The 21,463-nt window shown below is 33.1% G+C and overlaps 1 protein-coding gene across 2 annotated transcripts; it reads right to left on the bottom strand.

Annotated features, from left to right (window-relative positions):
• Positions 1-293: 293 nt before the first annotated feature.
• Positions 294-20,736, bottom strand: LOC126768960 (cytochrome b5-related protein-like). Of its 2 annotated transcripts, XM_050487458.1 has the most exons (7): positions 20,624-20,736; positions 16,144-16,366; positions 6,144-6,556; positions 4,840-5,028; positions 3,974-4,198; positions 1,714-1,993; positions 294-1,062 (listed from the first exon to the last, which is right to left on the bottom strand). In XM_050487458.1, exons 2-7 carry the CDS (start codon positions 16,357-16,359, stop codon positions 1,048-1,050), a joined length of 1,338 nt encoding a protein of 445 aa, XP_050343415.1. In that variant the 5' UTR covers positions 16,360-16,366; positions 20,624-20,736; the 3' UTR covers positions 294-1,047. The 2 variants fall into 2 exon arrangements, with proteins under 2 accessions (XP_050343415.1, XP_050343416.1); XM_050487459.1 differs by lacking the exon at positions 3,974-4,198.
• Positions 20,737-21,463: the final 727 nt, after the last annotated feature.

The raw sequence follows: 21,463 nt of genomic DNA, 5'->3' as shown, positions 1-21,463 counted from the left end.
AATAAACTCGGTAGTGTTGCTAACGGTACATATACGCGTCACTTAATGAAATTTGAAACGTTATAACGTAACTAACGTTCATCCCAATATTTGGAGCTTTGTTGCTTTCTAAATATTAAATATACAGTCAAAGCTAAAAATAAATATTTTGCTTTATTTACACAAATCAATAAACAGCTTTTAAATTAAAATGAAATTGTGTTTAAAACGGCAAGACTGAGGACGTTTCTACATATAAAAAAATTTAGAGTTGAATGATACAACTCATGGTAGTATTCAATAAAACAAAGTAATACATTTAATAAATTTATTAAGTCTAAACCCACAGCCATTATCAATACAATACAAAATTCTCAATCACTTCCCAATCATCTTAGCCCGAGCGTATATAAATTTTCCGTATTTATATGATTGCCACTCCTTAACATATCCTTTAATATTTATGTTATTAAAAGTTCAAATTAACGAAAATACCATTGGTATTAAAAAAATCATATCGTAAAAACATTTGCACGACTAAAATGAAATTGCAAACATCATATTTTGTTTTACAATCTAGTAAAAGTAGTGAACAATGTGCCCAGTGCGAGTTTTTTACGTATCCGATAGCGGATCGTAGGCGATTGCGGACTATCGGATGCGATTTGTATGGTATGAAAATAGCTCCGTCTAGTGACAAAATATAAAGAATTAATAAAAAAACTTGCACGAGGCTCTCAGGTATCCGATATATACCTATATATAGCTTATTTAAAAATATATATTATAAATAACATCTTGAACTTAGGGCTTTGTGCTAGCTTGTCTGGATGGGTCCACCCATTCTTCATTTATTCTATCGCTAAGCAGCACTACAAAGTATTGTTGTGTTATGGTTTGAAAGGTGAGAGAGTCAGTGTAATTATAGGTACAAAGACATAGTTTCTTAGTTTCTCTTGTAAAAGCTTATAAATAACTAACCCTGTATAGTCCAGTGACAGAAGTAAAACTTTGAAGAAGAATAATTTCTTCATTATCTCGTTAAATAATATTCATAAACAATATCATTTACTTTAGTTGATTCTGAAAACAGTAATTAATTTAATTATTATCATTTAAGTACTTATTTCAGTAAATTTCCGCTTAAGCTGCAAATTTAAATTTGAAATGGTAACTGAAATAAAATTACAGAAATTAATTAACAGGTGCAATCGTAATATTGATTTTATTAGGCGCTGAGATTATAATTTGTGATTTAATTAAAGTTCTATTATAAATATTATGTTTTGTTAAAAAAACAAATACGGTAATATTTAGTTAAAATAACAAGTGTAACTAGTTTTAACTGAGTTTAACTTAGCGCACGCTCCAGATACAAGGCGAATGAGAGCTAGGCCGAAATAAGTACCAAATTCGACTGTAAAGTCACATATGGAGTAGTATGTGTTTTGTGCGAATAGCAAACGTCACATAAGTGTACTTATCCAGTTACAGCAAACGAATTAATACTAAGGTTTAATATATTTAATAGTAATAAAAATATATACCTAATAAAAAGTATACCTATCTATTAATTAGAATTTTTGTACCGATCCTGTTTTAAAATAAAAGTATATTAAAACTTTTAAACGTTTTTAAATATATTTCATAGTGCTTGTACTTCGTTAAATAAATAAATTATATTTCATCCATAATAAAAACTATAAATCGTTAATCGGTTTATTTAAAACTTACTTTCTCTTTAAAATTCAGTAGTCTTTTTCTAATTAATTGCTTGCTGTGACTTATTAAGGCATCATAGAACGTAGTCATACGAAGTTGTGTTTCAAATTTCTCGCAATGTTCCAATAAAGTTGGGTATAGATATTTTAGTTCTGCGTGGTCTAGTGTTGGAAATAGGTGATGTAGCCCATGGTCACCAAAGCGAGTGAGTACTTTAAAGTGGTCGCCCGCATAGTCCATCCTCTCAACTATCGTATCCAGTTGATGAATGCCCCAATCAATAAACTCCTCCCTGAAAATATGGACAGTGATATATTAGGTCGTATATTTTAAAAGTTATCGAAACTGAAGTAGGTTCTCCTTACATTTTGCCGAATAAAAATACGAATGATATTTTATATGATTTCAAAGGCTTTTTAGTTTTTTTTTAAATGTACTTGACAAGAAAATATTGAACTGCAAATGAAAAATAGGCCTACAATTGGTACTTCAATTCTACGTTTAATTTACGTTATTGTTACACCATCCGTACTATCGATTTCACATTAGGCAGACAATAAATTTCTTTTTTTTAAATTTTGTTTAATCTCTTCACTCTCTCATTAATAGCAAGAAGTCGTAAATAAAGAAAGATATATTATAATAAGCATTTACAGTTTTTTTAAATAAAAATTTTTGTTAATTGTTGTAACGACTTAAAAATTTCACATACATCATATAAATATAATATAACTATTATTAATACCGTGTAATGACGGTAAAAAATATTATAAAAAAATACCTCATATATTGCCCAAGACAAAAAAAAAAATAAAACATTAGATTATATATACATTATCTACACTAATATTATAGAGGTAAATTTTGTGAGGTCGTAATCTCTGATTCTACTGAACCGATTTTGAAAACTCTTTTACCAATAGAAAGCCACATTATTTGAGTGTCATAGGTTATATATTAACCCGTAAAATGAAATTACTTTTTCGTGGTAGTCGGATTTGCAAAGTAAGTCGGAAAAAACGGTCGAACGAAAACGTTTATTACGAACGCTGTCTTAACGATGAGAGATATATGATTGAGTTATAGAGAAAAGTTGTAGAGCTTGATAATGCCTATAAAAAAAGTCAGCGACGGCATATGTCTAACTTTTATATTTAAGTCACAAAAAGTAGTTTTTTATATTAAAAAAAATAATTAACAACAATTATGAATTCATCAACAATTTATCAACAATTATGAATTCTCATCAAAATAAGAAAACTTATTGTCTCAAGTGTTTAAAACAAAAGACTTTTCCCTTTACTGCATATAATTGGGAAGAATCGTCAAAGAGATAATACGACATGAGTATGGAACCGCGACCGTCTCATAATCTATTGAGTGATATATTATAGCTCGAAATTTAATTTCTGATGTGGACCACCTTCTTTTGCGACCAAACATGGGCCCCACGTCAAAAACCGATTTGATCAACGAATTACAGACCGTATTAAATAGCCATAACGAATACATACGAAGTTTCAAATACAATATAGAAAGCAACTCTTTCTCGGACAACTTAAAATTAATAATTCACACTGGTTGCACACAAGAAAATCAACATCGAGGTAGATACAACTCCTCTACAACAAACGAAGTTGCGGATGAAGACAAAGGACCCAGAGATATAATACTGCATTGTAAAGATGGGCATCTAAAAAGAGTGTCCGAATTGCATCGCACTTATCCGATTTGATGTTTGTGAAAGGAGAAGATGGCTATTATCTGAATATACAACAACAAGGCTCAGTACATAGAATTTTAGCAGCATTTAAGAGATGCTTTAAATAGGGATGCTTATGTAAATTCTGCAAATATTGGTCAACACGTTAACTTGCCCTCATCTTTCGCGGGCTCGCCGCAATACATGCTATCGCATGTATGCTATCGCATTACATCTTATATAGTATATAGAGAAGTTTAAACATATTTGAATAAACATAACTTATGCAATCATAATAATTTATTCACTCATTTGAAACGGGGTAATATAACCAAATTGGCATGCAAATACAAACATACATATGCAGTAAATATATAACCCTCCTTTCAGCAGTCAGGAAATAAATCATAGCCGTACTAACCGAACCACACTCATAATTTCATCACAAGTAAAAATGCTTACCACCCAACGAAGTGGCACGGCTCAGCTAGTATGCTATAATTGTATTAAATTAGTGCTTCTATTATTAATTTTCGAAATGTAATATGTTATGGTATCTACTAGATTTACCTAGGCACATCTCCTTCGAAGAAGTTAGTATGAGCATGATGTCCAGCAGTTAGTCCAACAATCATAAAAATCAAACTGCACGTCATGATACTTGCTAGCCAAACGATAATAGTCCACGGAAGGTATAGTCCACTGATCCACCACATCCATAACGGTATTACAAATGGAATCGCATTTTCCCACGATAATTTTTTACCATCAATTTGTAACACGCCACATGCTATCCTAAAATATTTATTTTTCATTTTAGTTTGTAGTGCAATAATTATATAAAATAATTAAAGTAGTTGTTTATCATATGTATGTTAAAAAATATCTAATTGATATAGTTAATTAATCCCATCAACATTACACAATTACTGTTACACGTGGGAATATTTTTGTTCTTTTATAAAAAATAAAAAATTGTATTTGATATTCGAAACTATTTCACAGTTTCTACTTTAATATTTAATGATTGATTTATAAAGTTTGGCCGAGATGGCCCAGATGGCCCGAGCCGAGATGTCCCAGTGGTAAGAACGCGTGAATCTTAACCGATGACCGTGGGTTCAAACCCGGGCAAGTGCCACTGAATTTTCATGTGCTTAATTTGTGATTATAATTCATCTCGTGCTTTAAAGTCAAGGAAAACATCGTGAGGAAACCTGCATGTCTCTAATTTCACTGAAATTCTGCCACATGTGTATTTCTCCAATTGGAGCAGCGTGGTGAAATAAGCTCCAAACCTTCTCCTTAAAAAGGGAGAGGAGGCATTTAGCCCAGCAATGGGACATGCACAGGCTGTTACGGTTATAAAATTTGGATCATATTTTCATAATAAACTTAATAGAGAAACAATAATAAAAACATACCACCATACTTACTCTTTCACCATACACCCTAAAGACGAAAATAAAAATATAACAGGAAAAAAAAATGCTCCCATTTGTGCAAATATAGGTTTGTCTGGTCTTGGTAAATATTGTAAAAATGGTTCTAACATACTCAATTCAAGATCATTGGCAGTGTTTGTATGGAGATGGTGCGACATCGCGTGTGATATACGCCACTCACTGAAATATCAAAGAAAAACAAAGGCATCGTTTGTTTATATTTATGATATGAAGCTTTAGATTAAGAAAATATTTATTTGACAAATGACGATTTTTAAAGACGCATTAAAAAAGTTAAAAATAAGAAATCTAATCACTATGTATTCAAATAGGCTCTTCTTATCTTCAGACTTAGATTAGACTAGACTTTTAATATGCAAAATATAACGTTACCACCAATAAAATATAGATTCTATCGAGAAGAACCAGCAAGAAATAGATTCTTGCTGGTTCTTCTGGTAATACAATTATTTACTAGTGCATGTTGAATATGCATAAAAAGCAACGAATGTTATGACCATGATTTTTTGGTATCTTAGTCTTATAGCGAATAACAAGCCTAATTGATTTATATTTTTCAACTTGAGATTTATATTTATTGAGCCAAGTTAAAAATATTTGCGAAATCATATGAATAAAACTATTATTATGTAATTATAAGCCTATTTGTGTAGATGTCGAGATGTAAGTCGAGATGGCCCAGTGGTAAGAACGCGTGAATCTTAACCGATGAACGTGGGTTCAAACCCGGGCAAGCACCTCTGAATTTTCATGTGCTTAATTTCTGTTTATAATTCATCTCGTGCTTTTCGGTGAAGGAAAACATCGTGAGGAAACCTGCATGTGTCTAATTTCATCGAAATTCTGCCACATGTGTATTCCACCAACCCGCATTGGAGCAGCGTGGTGGAATAAGCTCCAAACCTTCTCCTCAAATAGGGAGAGGAGGCCTTAGCTCAGCAGTGGGACATTTACAGGCTGTTACTTTTGTGTAGATAGATATTACATTTATTTTCATTTTCGTGTCCGTAACAGGCGATAATCCTAATGTTGCTTATAACGCTGTAAAGTCGAATGTAGCTCATGCTATTTGGGAGTTCTGTTTATACCATGTAGGTATATCTTGGGTACTATAAATTGACTGATAATACTCGTATAATTCCAGGTATTAAATACGAACAAGTACGCGATGAAAACACATTTATCTTGGTATTTAGTTTAATCACAGACGATCATGAAATCTTAACTTAATATGTAATTATATTATAAAATTAAAATTTGTTTAATTGACTTACGCGTATGAAAATCCACTAATGTTGTAAAGGTACATTCGCCAACTATCTGCTCTGTGGAAATAGTTGTGAGCGGAAACAGTAAGAGAACTTAATAATGCGCCTAGAATCAGTGTAGAAGCGGCTCCGTATATTAAATTTTGTGTCCATAGCCAGCAACAAAGTGGACTAGAAATCAAAAAACATATTAAAAGGATATCGGTAACATTATCACTTTTCTTTCTAATGTCCTTTGGTAAGGTTTTAAGTTTATTAGCTACTTTCATTTTCAAAGTCTTATAAAATCCATCTTCTTTGAAAGTAAAAGGTGAATTCCTTGCAGTGTCTGCTTTCTTAATAAAATATTTTGGCAACAACGCTTCAGCTACTCCGCTATTTATGTGGTGTGTTTCAAAGGCTTCTGTAATATCCGTTCCCTGATAACAAAGCAAAATATAAATTAATTATTTTGTCGTATGATTTATTTCATAAAAAATCTACCGAAAAACTGTATATTAAAAAAATGTTAGTGGTGGTTTATTATATTAAGCAAACTTAATAATTTAAAAACTCAAGTAACATTCCTTATGGTAATGATAAGCTTAAAACGCCAAGTTTCCGACTCCGCAAAGTAAATACACTATTTTTTTCGTTCAAAAATAGATTACGCACTAATTTTTAAGTTTTACTTATTAATAAACAGCTTAAAATAAAAATATAAGAATATATAGGACCTCCTATTCATCGACCTAGAAAAGGCTTTCGATAGGATACCCAGAAACCAAGTTTGGCAGGCTATGAGAGGTCAAAACATCCCGGAGTATTATGTGACTCCAGTGCACCAAAACGCGCGTAAAAGCCCACGTAAATGTAGGAGTACATCAGGGATCTGCCTTGAGCCCATTGCTATTCAACCTGTGCATGGACTACATTATGCGAGGCATACAAAAGCCAGCACCAGAGTGTATATTTTACGCAGACGATATAGTCCTAGAGGCGAAAAATGCACAAAACCTACAGGAAACACTCAACTGGTTGGTGACACAAATAGAAAACCATGGGCTACGCATTAGTCGAAGTAAAACCGAATATTTAGAATGTGATTATGGAGGGACAGAAGAGACGGGATGTTATATTTACATAGACAACCGCGCACTACCCAAAGTAGACAACTTCTAATATCTTGGGTCTGTGCTTACTACTGATACAAATATCGATTAGGACGTGGACCACCGCGTCAAAACCGCCTGGATAAAATGGAGTTTTATCCAGGCGCTTTTGAGTGTTCTCTGTGACCATAGAATGCCCATTCGTGTAAAGGGAAAAGTGTACAAAATAGTACTACGCTCATCCATGACTTATGGGGTAGAGTGTTGGATCATCAAAAAGACACACGAACAACAACTGCATACAAAAGAGATGAAAATGCTTAGATGGGCGGGAGGAATAACCCGGCTGGACAAAGTAAGGAATAAGTATGTCAGGGGATCGTTCAAGGTAACACCAATTCTGGAAAAACTGAAGGAATGTCGACTGCGCTGGTACGGCCATATCCTAAGACGTTACGATGACCATCCCATCAAGAAAGCCTTAAATATCCCGGACCGACCGCGGGAAGAAAGGCGACCGCCCGCAACCTCGTGGTCAAATATGCAAAAAGAGGCCCAGATACAAAATCTGAGTACACAGACAAGCCAGAACAGAGCTCTCTGGCGCAGACGTACAAGGAGACCCGACCCCAGCTGAACTGGGAAGAGGGTTTGGTCAAAGAAGATATAGATACAGGACATACATATATGTAAATAAAGCAGCACATAAATAAGGGAGTAAAGAGTGGCGGTGGAAAAGGAGGCATGAAGGCATAAAATAGCGTCCTGCCGTTTGCCGACCAAGGCGTGCATGTTTCATATTAATAATTGTTTAATACTGAGCAAAGAAAGCCGAGATAGCCTAGTGGTAAGAACGCGTTAATCTTAACCGATGATTTTGGGTTCAAACCCGGAAGAGGAGCACCATTGATTTTTCATGTGGTAAATTTGTTATTGTAATTCATCTCGTGCTTGACGGTGTATTAGGGATAGATACGAGTATCAGGGATTGTTTTAAAACCACTTTTTCTTTAGTTTATTTAAATATTACTATATTTATCCATAGAAATATATTTATAATATTATTTGTCTCTGGTTAAAACAAATAACAATTATTTTTAAATTACAAGCAATTTATTTCTAGAAAAAAACAATGTCGATTATTATGTAATAGTTCTTTGTACATAGATAGACTTTATTATTTAGTTAATTATTTATATATACAAGCGGTGTCTAGTGGTTTCGTCTATTAGCAGCTAGCAATTTTTTTCTGTAGCTTATCGCTAAATAGGTTAATTGGTTTTATTTACTTATACACCGTACCATACCAGAATTACACATACATGTGAAAAACAATATATGTATTATATTATAATTGTTGACCCGTCCCGGGATTTGAACCAATGACTCTTGGATCTGCAGTTTTACAGGAAGGTATTTTTTTAGCAATGAGTAAATGTAATGCTCATATTGAATTAAGAAAATTTATTGTAGCACTAAAGAATGAGTGTACTATTTAATAAGTACAAAAAAATACATTTTTATTGCATATAAAAAGTACATGTCGTCTCTGAATGACGTTGTTAAAGTAATTTTCATTCCAGCTTAATGTAAACTGGTCAATGCTGTTTTATAATGTAAACAAGATTAAAAGGATAACTAGATTCTTGTTCTTAATGGCGTTTCAGATTCATCTAGAGCCAGGGCCTAGTAGTATAACCATATTGTATACCATTAAGTGATACCAGTTATGAAAGAAAGAATATTAAAAAAAACAATGAATAAAAGTGAAATAAAATATAACTGCGATGGTGACCACTTAACATCAGGTGGTCCATTTGCCCGTCTACAACATTATAAAAAAATTTTTTGGGCATTATATTTATGTGCTATATTTTTAGATTTTTTTTTTATTTTAAGTTTTTTTAACTATATACCTACTCGTACTTTATTTAGTGCTTTCAAATATATTTTTACATGCTAATTTATAGGTACCTATTGTAACAGATTTTCGTCAGTTACGCGTGCGTAAATTCAATACTCAGAAGTCTACAAGTGGATAAATATAATATAATTGTATTAAATATAATATAATAGCTCCAAGGTTCCGAAAAGTTCCAAATGGAACTTCAAAATCAATTCACTGCGTTGGAAACAGTAAGCAGCATTGATGAGAAAACCGACACGCTGGTCAAAATACTGCAAAACACATCCCGCAAGTGTTCCGCCACAGAGAAGAGACAACGCACCAAAACTCTCTGCTGAGACACTCGAGCTCATGAGAAAACGACGAGAACTACCATCGTTTTTGTCAGATAAGGCCTTAAATCGAATAATAAAAACGCTGATGCGAAGCGATCTCCGACGTTCCAATACCCGTGCCATCAAGGCTGCGATTGAGCAAAATCGGGGATTGAAAGTGTTCGCTCGTAAGTTTGCGAGGCCGCGTCTGACAAAACTTAAAACTGAAAATGGTAGGGGTCGTTACCTCTAGGCCTGAGATTGTCGGAGAAGTAGAGAGGTTTTATGGGCAGTTGTTCTCTTCAAGATCGGATAAACCCGTGGGAATCAGTATTGATGACCAGCGCGCCCCTCTTACGCACCATTACTCCGAGGAGCTTCCGGTCGTTGACCAAGGCGAGATTATGGCGGCTCTAGAACAGCTTAAAAACAACAAAGCTCCGGGAGATGACGGAATCACAACAGAGTTGCTTAAGGCAGGTGGGACTCCGGTCCTGAAAGAGCTAGCAAGCCTCTTTAATTCCGTCATCCAACATGGCAAGACCCCGGAAACGTAGAGCGGGAGTGATGTGGTACTGGTTTTCAAGAAAGGTGATAAAACCCTCTTGAAAAACTACAGACCAATCTCCCTCCTGAGTCACGTGTATAAGCTGTTCTCAAGAGTCGTCACGAACCGTCTCGCCAGACGACTTGACGAGTTCCAGCCCCAGAGCAAGCCGGCTTTCGATCAGGCTACAGCACCGTGGACTACATCCATACTGTTCGGCAGATTGTGCAGAAGACCGAAGAGTACAATCAGCCGCTGTGTATGGCATTTGTGAACTACGAGAAAGCCTTCGACTCCATCGAAACCTGGGCAGTGCTCGACTCATTGCAGAGATATCATATCGATTGGAGATATATCGAGGTACTGAGATGTCTGTACAACGCCGCTACAATGACTGTCCACATCCAGGACTGTAAGACGAAGGCGATCCAACTGCGCAGAGGGGTGAGACAGGGGGATGTAATATCCCCGAAACTGTTCACCAACGCGTTGGAAGACGTTTTTAAGACGCTGGATTGGACTGGGTATGGAGTCAATGTAAACGGCGAGTACATCTCACACCTTCGATTTGTTGACGATATCGTCATTATAGCAGAGTCGCTGGAACAACTCACCGAAATGCTGCGTAGCCTAGGCGAGTCTTCCCGGTGTGTCGGTCTCGGTATAAACTTGGACAAGACCAAGGTCATGTTCAATAGGCATGTCGTGCCGGGACCGATATACGTCGAGGGGAAACCTCTCGAAGTTGTTAGTATATTCACCTACCTAGGACAGATAATACAAGTCGGTAGGAACAACTTCGAGAAGGAAGCCGATCGAAGAATTCGCTTGGGATGGGCAGCATTTGGCAACCTTCGTCAAGTCCTCAAGTCATCTATATCGCAATGTTTGAAGACGAAAGTCTTCAACCAATGCGTCTTACCTGCCATGACATACGGTGCCGAAACGTGGACACTAACTGCGGGACTAGTCCACAAATTCAAAGTCGCTCAGCGTGCTATGGAGCGAGCTATGCTCGGAGTATCTTTGAAGGATAAGATCAGAAATGAGATTATCCGGAAAAGAACCGGAGTCACCGACATAGCTTGCAAAATTAGCAGGCTGAAGTGGCAGTGGGCTGGTCACGTATGTCGTAGGACCGATGGCCGTTGGAGCAGACGAGTCCTAGAGTGGAGACCGCGAATCGGCAAGCGCAGCGTAGGGCGCCCTCCAGCCAGGTGGACCGACGACCTTAAGAAGGTGGCGGAAACCAACTGGATGCGGAAGGCGGAGGACAGGGAGCTTTGGCGCACCTTGGGAGAGGCCTATGTTCAGCAGTGGACAACGATTGGCTGTTGATTGATTGATAATATAATAGGTAAATATTAAACTGCAATACTTCGTGTTGTGTATAGGTTCTAAAAGCGTCAATAGCGCAGTGCCTGTTGCTGGCTGCCTAGTAATATAAAAGTCGCAGGTATAATCCTGACCGCTTCCTGATGGGATCGTCCCTACTACTAACACAAGTTGTACGCTTATTGGTGGAATAAATAGGAATATTAGTAATTCCTTAAGCGGCTATTGCTATTAATCTTTTTTAATACTATTTGCACTGTCCAATAGGTTACTCACTTTTGACAGATAGAAAACTGTGAAAACGTAACATTTCGTTTATCGATACGATTAATTGTTTTAGACACTTTAATTGGTATGTAGTATCGATTATCAATTTCGTAAAAAATGGTGCGGATTCTACGGATTGTGTTTATTGTCCTGCTGAATACAAAATTAAATTAAATTTTAGAGATATTTTTCGCCGTCGCGAGGCCGCGCGCTAGATCCTTATCAGTTACATATTGTATCATGACACCGGGCGGTGCAGATGGGCGTGTGACAACGCGAGGCTGTTAGCTGTGGTTGTTACTTCTTATAATCATGTTGGAGTGATGAAGAACCGTGTGTCGGTTCAATGATTACTCTCATATCAATGATGTTGAATGACAAAATGAATAGATACATGAAATGTGCTTCATGCACTAAATTTATATAAATGATTATTATAAAAGACGGTATGTGGGGCCGTCATGTAAATGAATGTTCTCAATGAGACATTATATATTACATATAAAAATATAATTTATAAAAACAATACCATAAACCCCGAACACAAGGTCAGGGTTTTAGCTCGATAACCATGTAATAAGAATGAATACAATATAATAACAATTTAATTATAAATACGTACGTACTGTGGGCGATACATACCGATGGTTAAGAGTCATCTCGATGACTATTAAATATATAAATGAAAACAAATATATATATATATGAAAAACAAAAGGCTATACATATAATGATTGAAGTGTTCCTTCAATAATAATGATGGGCGTAATAAATACGCATATTGCTTTTCAACTTTATCTTTCATGTTGTAGATTCTTTTGAATCGTAACTGAAACAAGTTCCGGTACAATATATTAAACTGCGACGATCGACGGACGCAATTCGTATAGCGATAGAAATTATAACTCTTCGTCTAAAACTGCGACGATCGCCGGACGCAAGTTCGTATAGCGATCGAAATTATAACTCTTCGTCTAAAACTGCGACAATCGACGGACGCAAGCTCGTATAGCGATCGAAATTATAACTCTTCGTCTAAAACTGCGACGATCGCCGGACGCAAGTTCGTATAGCGATCGAAATTATAACTCTTCGTCTAAAACTGCGACAATCGACGGACGCAAGCTCGTATAGCGATCGAAATTATAACTCTTCGTCTAAAACTGCGACGATCGACGGACGCAAGTTCGTATAGCGATCGAAATTATAACTCTTCGTCTAAAACTGCGACGATTGACGGACGCAAGCTCGTATAGCGATCGAAATTATAACTCTTCGTCTAAAACTGCGACGATCGACTGACGTAAGCTCGTATAGCGATCGAAATTATAAAACAGGATAGAGAAACGTTCGGTTTAGTTATGTCTTAGTTTTAAGTTGGGTATAGCGTTAATAGGTTATAAAATAATAAGATATACCTATTTATATTTATAGATATACCTATTTTTCCACCAACCCGCATTGGAGCAGCGTGGTGGAATAAGCTCCAAACCTTCTCCTCAAAAAGAGGAGAGGAGGCCTTTAGCCCAGCAGTGGGACATTCACAGGCTGTTACGGATACGGATTTATATGTTTATAAAATATAAACAATAAAAAGAACACGTGAGCCTACTGAGGTAGAGCACATCACAGATTATATTTAAGGCCACTTGAGTGATAATTTTTATTATTATTGTTGTGGCTACGGCTACTCTATAAGCACCGCAGTTACGATTGTGTTTCCTACTGGACTACGGTCTAGTTTACTGATTTATTGATAATACTTTTAGTCTTTTATACACCTCAGCTACGGCTATGATACCTAATGGACTTTAGTTCCACTTCATATATTATTAATTTATTGTGGGCGCACAATAAAATCGCAAGTCGAGGATGATCGAGGAAGGTTCACCGATGCGCGGTCGGAGCCTATAGATGATGGCGGATGTGGGGCCAATTCAGCCTCCTCCCCCTTTTATATTTTTCTAAATCAGTTAAATATGTAAAGATGGTAAGGAGTGACATACTTTAACTACTCGTAAGAGGTAGAAGTATTAAAGGAAATGGGACCGGGTTCTTATAACTGAAATTATTTACAATTTCACTTAATTAATTTAATTTGCAAATATTAACCAATTGCAAAAACAATATATTTATAATAAACAGGTATTTAAAAGATAAACATAGTTTTATTTGACTCTTCTATAGTCTGTTGAGCATATGATCTCTGACGCTCTGAAAGAACACGGTTATTACGAAAACAACATTATAAGGATCTTAGCTAAGTAGACTAAATCACCAATCAGCCAATTTAAATAATAAAAATATGAATATTTCATTCTATTTTAATTAAGGTAGGTAGGGATTAGTCACAAAGAGATGGGGATTTCGACAAAATTAATAAATTTAGGCGAAGACTCGTCATCAGACCAAAGTTCCATGTACGAAGGCGGCAATTAATCAATAGGTACTTAAGTTTTTATTTTTTACGTTTTCATTGTAATAAGACCCACATAAAGTCATTGGCTTCTTTTCAATATATATATAATAGAAAAGTTCAATTTATATACTGTATTGATATTTTAGTAGATGTAAGGTTTTTCCTATGATTATTTATTTACTGATAATGATATTACGTAGCGAAATGAATGAATCGAAAACAATCATTTTCAATACATTCATTTGGCTACGTAATTAGATCAGTTCGATGATGTATTATCGTCCGAAGTAAAGATTCAAATCAATTTGGCGACAATTAAGGTTGCTTAGATTATTTACATACGTATAATTTGCAAGTGAATTAAGTACAAATCATATAAAAAGAATAACTAACTCTCGAGCTTATTACTGGTTTTATAATCCATATTTCGATGCAGCTACACTCGTTTGCGTTTAATTGACATAATATCGTACGCTGAAGACAATTGCTTACAAGAACAGACTAAGTAAAATACTATTATTTTTGTTTTTATGTATGTTTAAAAATATTGTTGCCTATTATGTGTTTTTGTTTTTATTAAATAGGTATATCGAAGCAAATTGTTAAAAAGTTTTATTATAAATATTATGTTATAATTGTTTTAAGCATTAATTGTTAATGTTAAATAATTTTTATTATTAATGGTAAAAACGCCTTCTTTATTTTTCTTGTAATACTTTTGTTGTCTATTCAGGAAATTTGATTGATTTGATTGATTGTGACTGTTTTACATATTTTTATATATTTTATTTTACAAGTAGCTTTTGTAATATTTGCCTATTTTTTTTTGCAGTTTATTAAAGAAAAGATTTTTTTAAATATCCGGTAACCGGACGGATAGCGAAATAAGGCCGATTAGGTCGGATGCCAGATAGTTGCCAGGTATCCTTTTCAACTTCCCTCCTTTTACAAAAGGATAAAACAAGTATAAAACGATTCTAAATAGAACAATGTATATAGTTTAAGAATATAACTTAGTATAACTAATATTTAAGTTATGCGTTTTTTAATTGAAAAAAACTTGTTTATTTTTTGTTTAATAATTATGATGGAATAGACAGAATGCAGTTCCGCTCTAATAATAAAATGTATACCAGCGTAATGTTGCGAAATGAAAGATTAAAAGATACGTCACAAGGTCAAACTTAATAAACAAAATATAGATATAATTTGCAACAAGAGACGTTTACAAAAGTAGTGGATCGTTTGATTAGAATTAAAATAAAAATAAAATAGTTATTTTTCGTTTTATTAATATTCAAAGTTTGTATTTACATAATCTAATAAAATAAAAAAATAAAAAATTTAAATACAAACGAATACGTATATTAATTACTTGTTAAAAGTTTGGTCAATAAAAACATCTGGGATGAACTTGGGCTAACCTTACAAAGGCTACACGATGACCTTAGAGACAGCAATGCAATGTACAGTTTCGAACTCACGCAAACGTGATTAAATTATTATAATTGTAATAAATAGTTAAATTTGATGGAATAATTAAAATAATATTACTTATACATACAATATGTACATATATTCTTCTTTATTTAGCTAACTTCGTAAAAAGTTGTTTTGATATTTGGGTGATATAGATTTATTCCGGCTGGAGTATATATGTATATGAACGCGCCTAAAACCAGCAAAATTTCAGATAGGACATGTGGTTTTCCGCTAAAAGAAAATGTAGTAAGCGCCAAAAGCTTAATAGTTACTAAAATAAAATAAATTTCCAAAAAATTCTTAAAGCAGGCCCTAGCTTATTAAATATATATAAGTGTCCAGTTTTGTCTCACTAAGCTATAGCTTAACGAGTATAAATAAAAAAAATTGAGAATATATCGTGTTTTTTTTCTATCGAGAAAAAATATTTTTTTTTTTGTATACGATATTTGCAAATACTTATTCTTACTCTTATTTTCCTACTAAGGGATGGGCTAATTATCCTCAATACGGGTTTTATAAATACCCCATAAAGGATATTAATTTCCGTATTTAAAAATTCATTGAAGCATAAACGTTATGTACGTTAATGTTAATAAAAATAATATTCATTATCAAAGTAATCAAATAAATATTGAAAAATACCTTAGTTAATTCGAGCCACTGTGAGCCACCAGGATGGGAGTTAATAAAATCAGTCAAATCGTAAATATCGTCATGAATCCGCCATAGTCCTTCGGCGCCATCTTGAATTTGTTTCGCCGTTATCCATTGCTGGGGAGTTTTAGGTAGAACATCTCGAAACAAGGGATATTTTAATTTGGGGAAGCTGACTTGTCGTTTGTCAGGATCTGGCACCATTTTTTTCCTATAAAAAACAAAAATAAAATTAATATTAATTAAGATTGACTGGAAATAATTTTAGCAAAACTCTTAAATGAGGAATTACAATTATGATTCTCTAGTTTCATTGGCCTTGAGCGAAGTTGTTATTGTTGATGCTCTTGATTAATGAAACATAACGATATTTTACGTACTTTAAGTAGAAACATGTTAAACAGCAATATTATTTACTGGTGTGACCTTTGAATATCAAAGTCCATTTAATGTTTAAAATGTATACTTGATTTTTTGATATTTGTTTGTCATAGTGTCTCATTTTGGCGAGCATTTGCATGTAGATTCAATCTATCTAATCTCAATTTGACGGTTTTTACTGTAAAGTTTACTTCATAATATTTACTTTTGCCAACCTCCATTTCCTTAACCACAACCTTTTTACTATATTTAAAAAATTGCTATATTTTCTATTTTTACTTGCATTTGATAAAAAACACTGATGATAAATATAGTTTCTTATGTAATACACAAAGTCTATAAAATAATATATTAAAGTTCACATTTCACTATTTGTTTTTAGAAACCGTAGTTATGTTTTATTATATATTAGATATACTATATTTATATAGACTATTGGTAATGTCGATTCATTTTCAACAACAATACAGAAGAAATTAGAAAATGTATTTTGCTATCAAGAAACCAGAGACAATAGCAATATAGTTTATCTATACAGTTTTTTTTATCTTCAACCAAAGACAAAGCTTGTACCTGTTTGCTTATTTTATGTTAATTTCCTCTTGAACCATGTTGATGATATCTATCTTTTCTTTATTATCAAAATCAATATTATTTTATCTTTTCAATATGAACATAAAGTGCAGCCTCTAAGTGTTCCATTCCTGGGCTAAGGTGTTTCCTTTTTTAAGGACAAAGCTTGGAGCTTGTGCAGTATGTTGCTCCAATGCGGTGGATACACGTGTCGTGATTTTCATTCGTCACGTAAAGGTTTCCTTGTGAGGTTTTCCTTAACCGCCAAGCAATATATGAATTATATAAAAAGATAAAACACAGTGGTGATTCCCCGGTTTGAACTCGAAATCATCAGTTAAGATTTCTTCTTATAGCCACTGGGCCATCATAACTCTGATCGCGGCTAACATTAATATAACAAATTTTAATAGCTATTTATTTTAAAATAATATAATAAATTAGAATTCCAATCGAATTGCTTGTATAGAATTAGCTCGAAGCTTAAATATGATTTCAATGTTTTCTTGTAAAGCAAAATACTATAAAAGTCAATCATTCTCATTAAGACTGCTTGAATTGACCGTGATATATAATGAGTTGGCTTGTTTGATTCATTTTTAATTATGATGTAATGAATACTTTTTTTAATTCTTTCGAGTAATTATATTTAAATATTAGACGGATATTTCAATCAGTTGAGAAGTATATTATAAATAATAATATCTATGTATTACACAATAAACAGTTTTATAAATTTATATAATAGAATATAATTGCATTGTTGTTGTTGTTGCAAGCCGCGAAGTTGCTATATATATTCTTGGAAAAATACCATATCAAGATATAATTAAAAACGAGCCAAGCGATCCACCCGTACCTGCTCCAAATTATTGTGATATATCTTACGGCAGTGTACCATAACAACTACTGATCTTAATTGTTAAAGACAATTTTTTTTTCATAAATCGCATAACATTAATTAATACCATATATTTGATTAGTCCATTAATATTGTTTGACATATAAATTAAATAGAAACAAGCGTTTTGCAATTTTAAAACATGAAAATTGGTTACTGTGCCTTATATATTTATTAAAGATTGATATGTTATGCCAGCACGGAAATTTCTGTAGACAGTTCTACGATTCTATATCAAGTACATTGAAATTTACAAATATATCTATTATTATCAAAACCGCACCAAAAGGTTTTGGTGCGGTTTTATTTTTTTTATACTATTTTAAGATAAAATTTTGGTGTCATACTTGTTGCATTGTGCGTAGGTACACTTTTTCAATTTTCTAAATAGCTAACATATAAAGATAAATATATATAAATAACTGACTGAGTAACATATCAATGCATATCATAAAATATGTATAAAATTGCATTGCATAGGTAGCTTTTCAAATCAAATTTTATACAACAACTATAAGGTTTCCTATAAGAGATCGCTGTGTAGCGATAAGGTCGCCAGAATTGTATGCTACTTTTATTTAGACTGTATAAATGTTTTGTATTTTTTTTCTCTGTGTGGTGTACAATAAAATATAAAGTAAAGTATTTATTAGGGTAGGACTTAGGATATTTAAAAGGAAATTTTAAGGATAGTTGTAAAAAATTACCTCTGAGGAAAGGGGTAAAAGTTAGTAAAGGGTATAAAATTTTGTATGAAAATCTTTCATTTATGATAAAAGCGCTATGGAAACAGGTATTTAACAATTATGAATTATGAGGTATACGATATTATCTACGGAGGACGAGAGGAGTATGGAGTCGTCTAGATTGATTCTATTTTAAATATATGCGATATTATACAGCAACAAAATAATTTACTCATTGAGTATAAGATAAGATGGAATAAGATTGACGATTAGTTAAAATACCTATAATTTATCTTTTTTTTCTACTTTTAAGTGTTTTTAGGGATTTTTTTAATTACTTACTAAGTAGGGGAGTAATTAACAATTGTTTTTTTATATTTTAAATAAAACAACTGCATTATTTCTTCTAGTCAAATTAAAATATACTAACAGTTTTAGATCTATGAGTAAATTATTGACGTCGTCTTCTAAGTTATAGTATATATAATATTAGGCAAATAACTGGTGTCCTAATGTGCTATCAAGCATTTTATCGTAATTTGACAGTTTGATCTCGAAAATTATTTACCTTGGCCATAAATTTATTTTTTATATAATAAAGAAGTAGACGAGCTAATGAGCTACTTGATGGTTCCGATAGACATAGACACTGTATTAAATATTAACATGCGTTGATACAGAGGCCCTGTCTCATATTAGGGAAACAATATTAAGGTCCGCCGCGAAAAAAGCTGAAGCGTACAAACGTTGCAAATATTCTTTTTTTACTCCATATTATGTCTTTATTTCGTATATAATTGAAACACTTATAACTTGGAGAAATATTCCAAAATCTTTAAAAAAATATATAACACCTAATCTTATTACTTCTACTGGTGACAAGAGAGCTAGGTCATTTTTTGCCCAGAGGATCGGAATGACGATTTAATGGAGAAATGCTGCGAGCATTTTCGCCAACATTCCTTGCGTTTACGATTTTTACAGTAGCTATTTTAAATCTTCTATCCGTTTACATTCAATGTAAATTATTCTTTTAACAATAAACTATTTCTTATATCATATATACTACGCCAACAGTTGTGTGGAGGAGTTATCTGTAATTACATTTGCTCATATCCAAACTGATTTATTGTTATAAAAATTGTATATATCGTCTCTTCTTTTTTTATAACATATTGAAATTTCGCTTTCTTATTCTAATTACAGTGGAGATGTTTTTTTGAATAAATTAAAGATGTTTTATTAATATACGAACTGTTACAGTCGTTCATACGAGTACGATGTATCTATTTCAAAAACCAATCGTACCTAAATGCGATTTACTGTACCTGTGACAGTTCGTATATTGGTCAAATTAAGTGTACCATAACGGAAAGGGACAAAGAACAAATAGCAGTGGTTAAATTCAACTGTAGCAAGTTACGCCGATCTAATCAATTTTGATGTACTGGCGGACAAAATGATGATTTTAAGATCTATCTATTAATCTTTTAATTATATATATAATTTTATACATATAATTCAATGTTTATGCAAAAATTGTAATGAAAATTGAAAGCGCCTCGGGACAAAATAAACAAAAACGTATTGGTAAGTTCACCATCATTCGAATTTAGGTGAAAATTTTTCATGTAATAAATTTTTTTAGTTTTCCTCGGCTAATTTTGATATTTTATTTGTAATAGTGTACTAAAGACATGCAGCAATTTTTATTTTCAGCTCTATGCAAATAACAGTTAATTTAAATGACAATTTCGATCGGACTATTTATCTATAGATTTGGAATGAAAATTAATCTTATTACAATTAATCAATATTCAACTCAATAATTGTAATTGAAGATAATTATAAAAATTGTATATTAAAAAAAATCAATGTCACAAGCAATAAAATTGTCGTTGTTAATGATTATAATTATCAAACATACCTTTTTATGTAATTGTAGATTTAATGTTGTTGTTCCTTTGCACTGTTTTGTTAAAAATCATTTATTATCATTCATTTGATATGAAATCGACCGACCCGCGTCGGTGCTTGGCCCTGACTGGTTAAATTAAACATGCGCCTGCGGTTCACTTTTGCTGTTCTGTCGATAATAATGTGATACTCTTGTTTTAAGTACATATTAGTTATTACATGATATTCGTTCCTTCGTTTTGAAGGGTGTGTCAGCCAGTGTGGTGTGCCAGGGTAATTACCATGGTGGCATGCTAGTTACCATGGTGTATTGTATATTGGTAACAACTTACCTCAATGGCCTGTTTGTTCGTCTCATATAAGTAAATAAATAAACGTTACAATATAGACAAATAAATAAAAATATATTCATTTTAGGCCTACTTTTGAACTTCTCTTTTAAAAATTATTATTATCCTTATTGATAAATATTCGTAGACGTAGAAACTAATAGACGCAATTACGATTTCTTTCTCACTTACATAAGAAAAAGAACGAAAATTATGTTACAAATGATTTAGACAGAGATAGAATTATCAAATCTTTTGTCCCTTATAGCGTAACCAGTTTTGGTGTTAAAACACAAGCTTGACAGTTGGTGCGTTCATTGTGTTTATTGTTCAATTTTTACTTATTTTTATGTTACAAAACGATTCTAATCCAGTGAAAAGAGCAAGAAACAATCCTTATATGATATCAAAGGTTATGCAATGGTGCATTGTCGTATTATTTCATGTTAAAGCGATACCAAGAAGAAAATTGCCGGCGTGTGTTTTCACGCGTAAGTACGACGGTTTTGTCCCTAAATATA

This window comes from Nymphalis io, chromosome 6 (assembly GCF_905147045.1).
Source record: "Nymphalis io chromosome 6, ilAglIoxx1.1, whole genome shotgun sequence".
Classification (NCBI taxonomy): domain Eukaryota; kingdom Metazoa; phylum Arthropoda; class Insecta; order Lepidoptera; family Nymphalidae; genus Nymphalis; species Nymphalis io.
This window is presented reverse-complemented; position numbering and strand designations above follow the sequence as displayed.

Excerpts from the sequence above, each read along its gene's own strand:
- LOC126768960 (XM_050487458.1), bottom strand. The coding sequence starts at position 16,359 with ATGGTGCCAGATCCTGACAAACGACAAGTCAGCTTCCCCAAATTAAAA. Across the intron at positions 4,199-4,839 it reads TTAGGGTGTATGGTGAAAGA|GATAGCATGTGGCGTGTTAC; the intron begins GTAAGTATGGTG and ends TAAATATTTTAG. Across the intron at positions 1,994-3,973 it reads TTCGAAGGAGATGTGCCTAG|GGAGGAGTTTATTGATTGGG; the intron begins GTAAATCTAGTA and ends CCATATTTTCAG.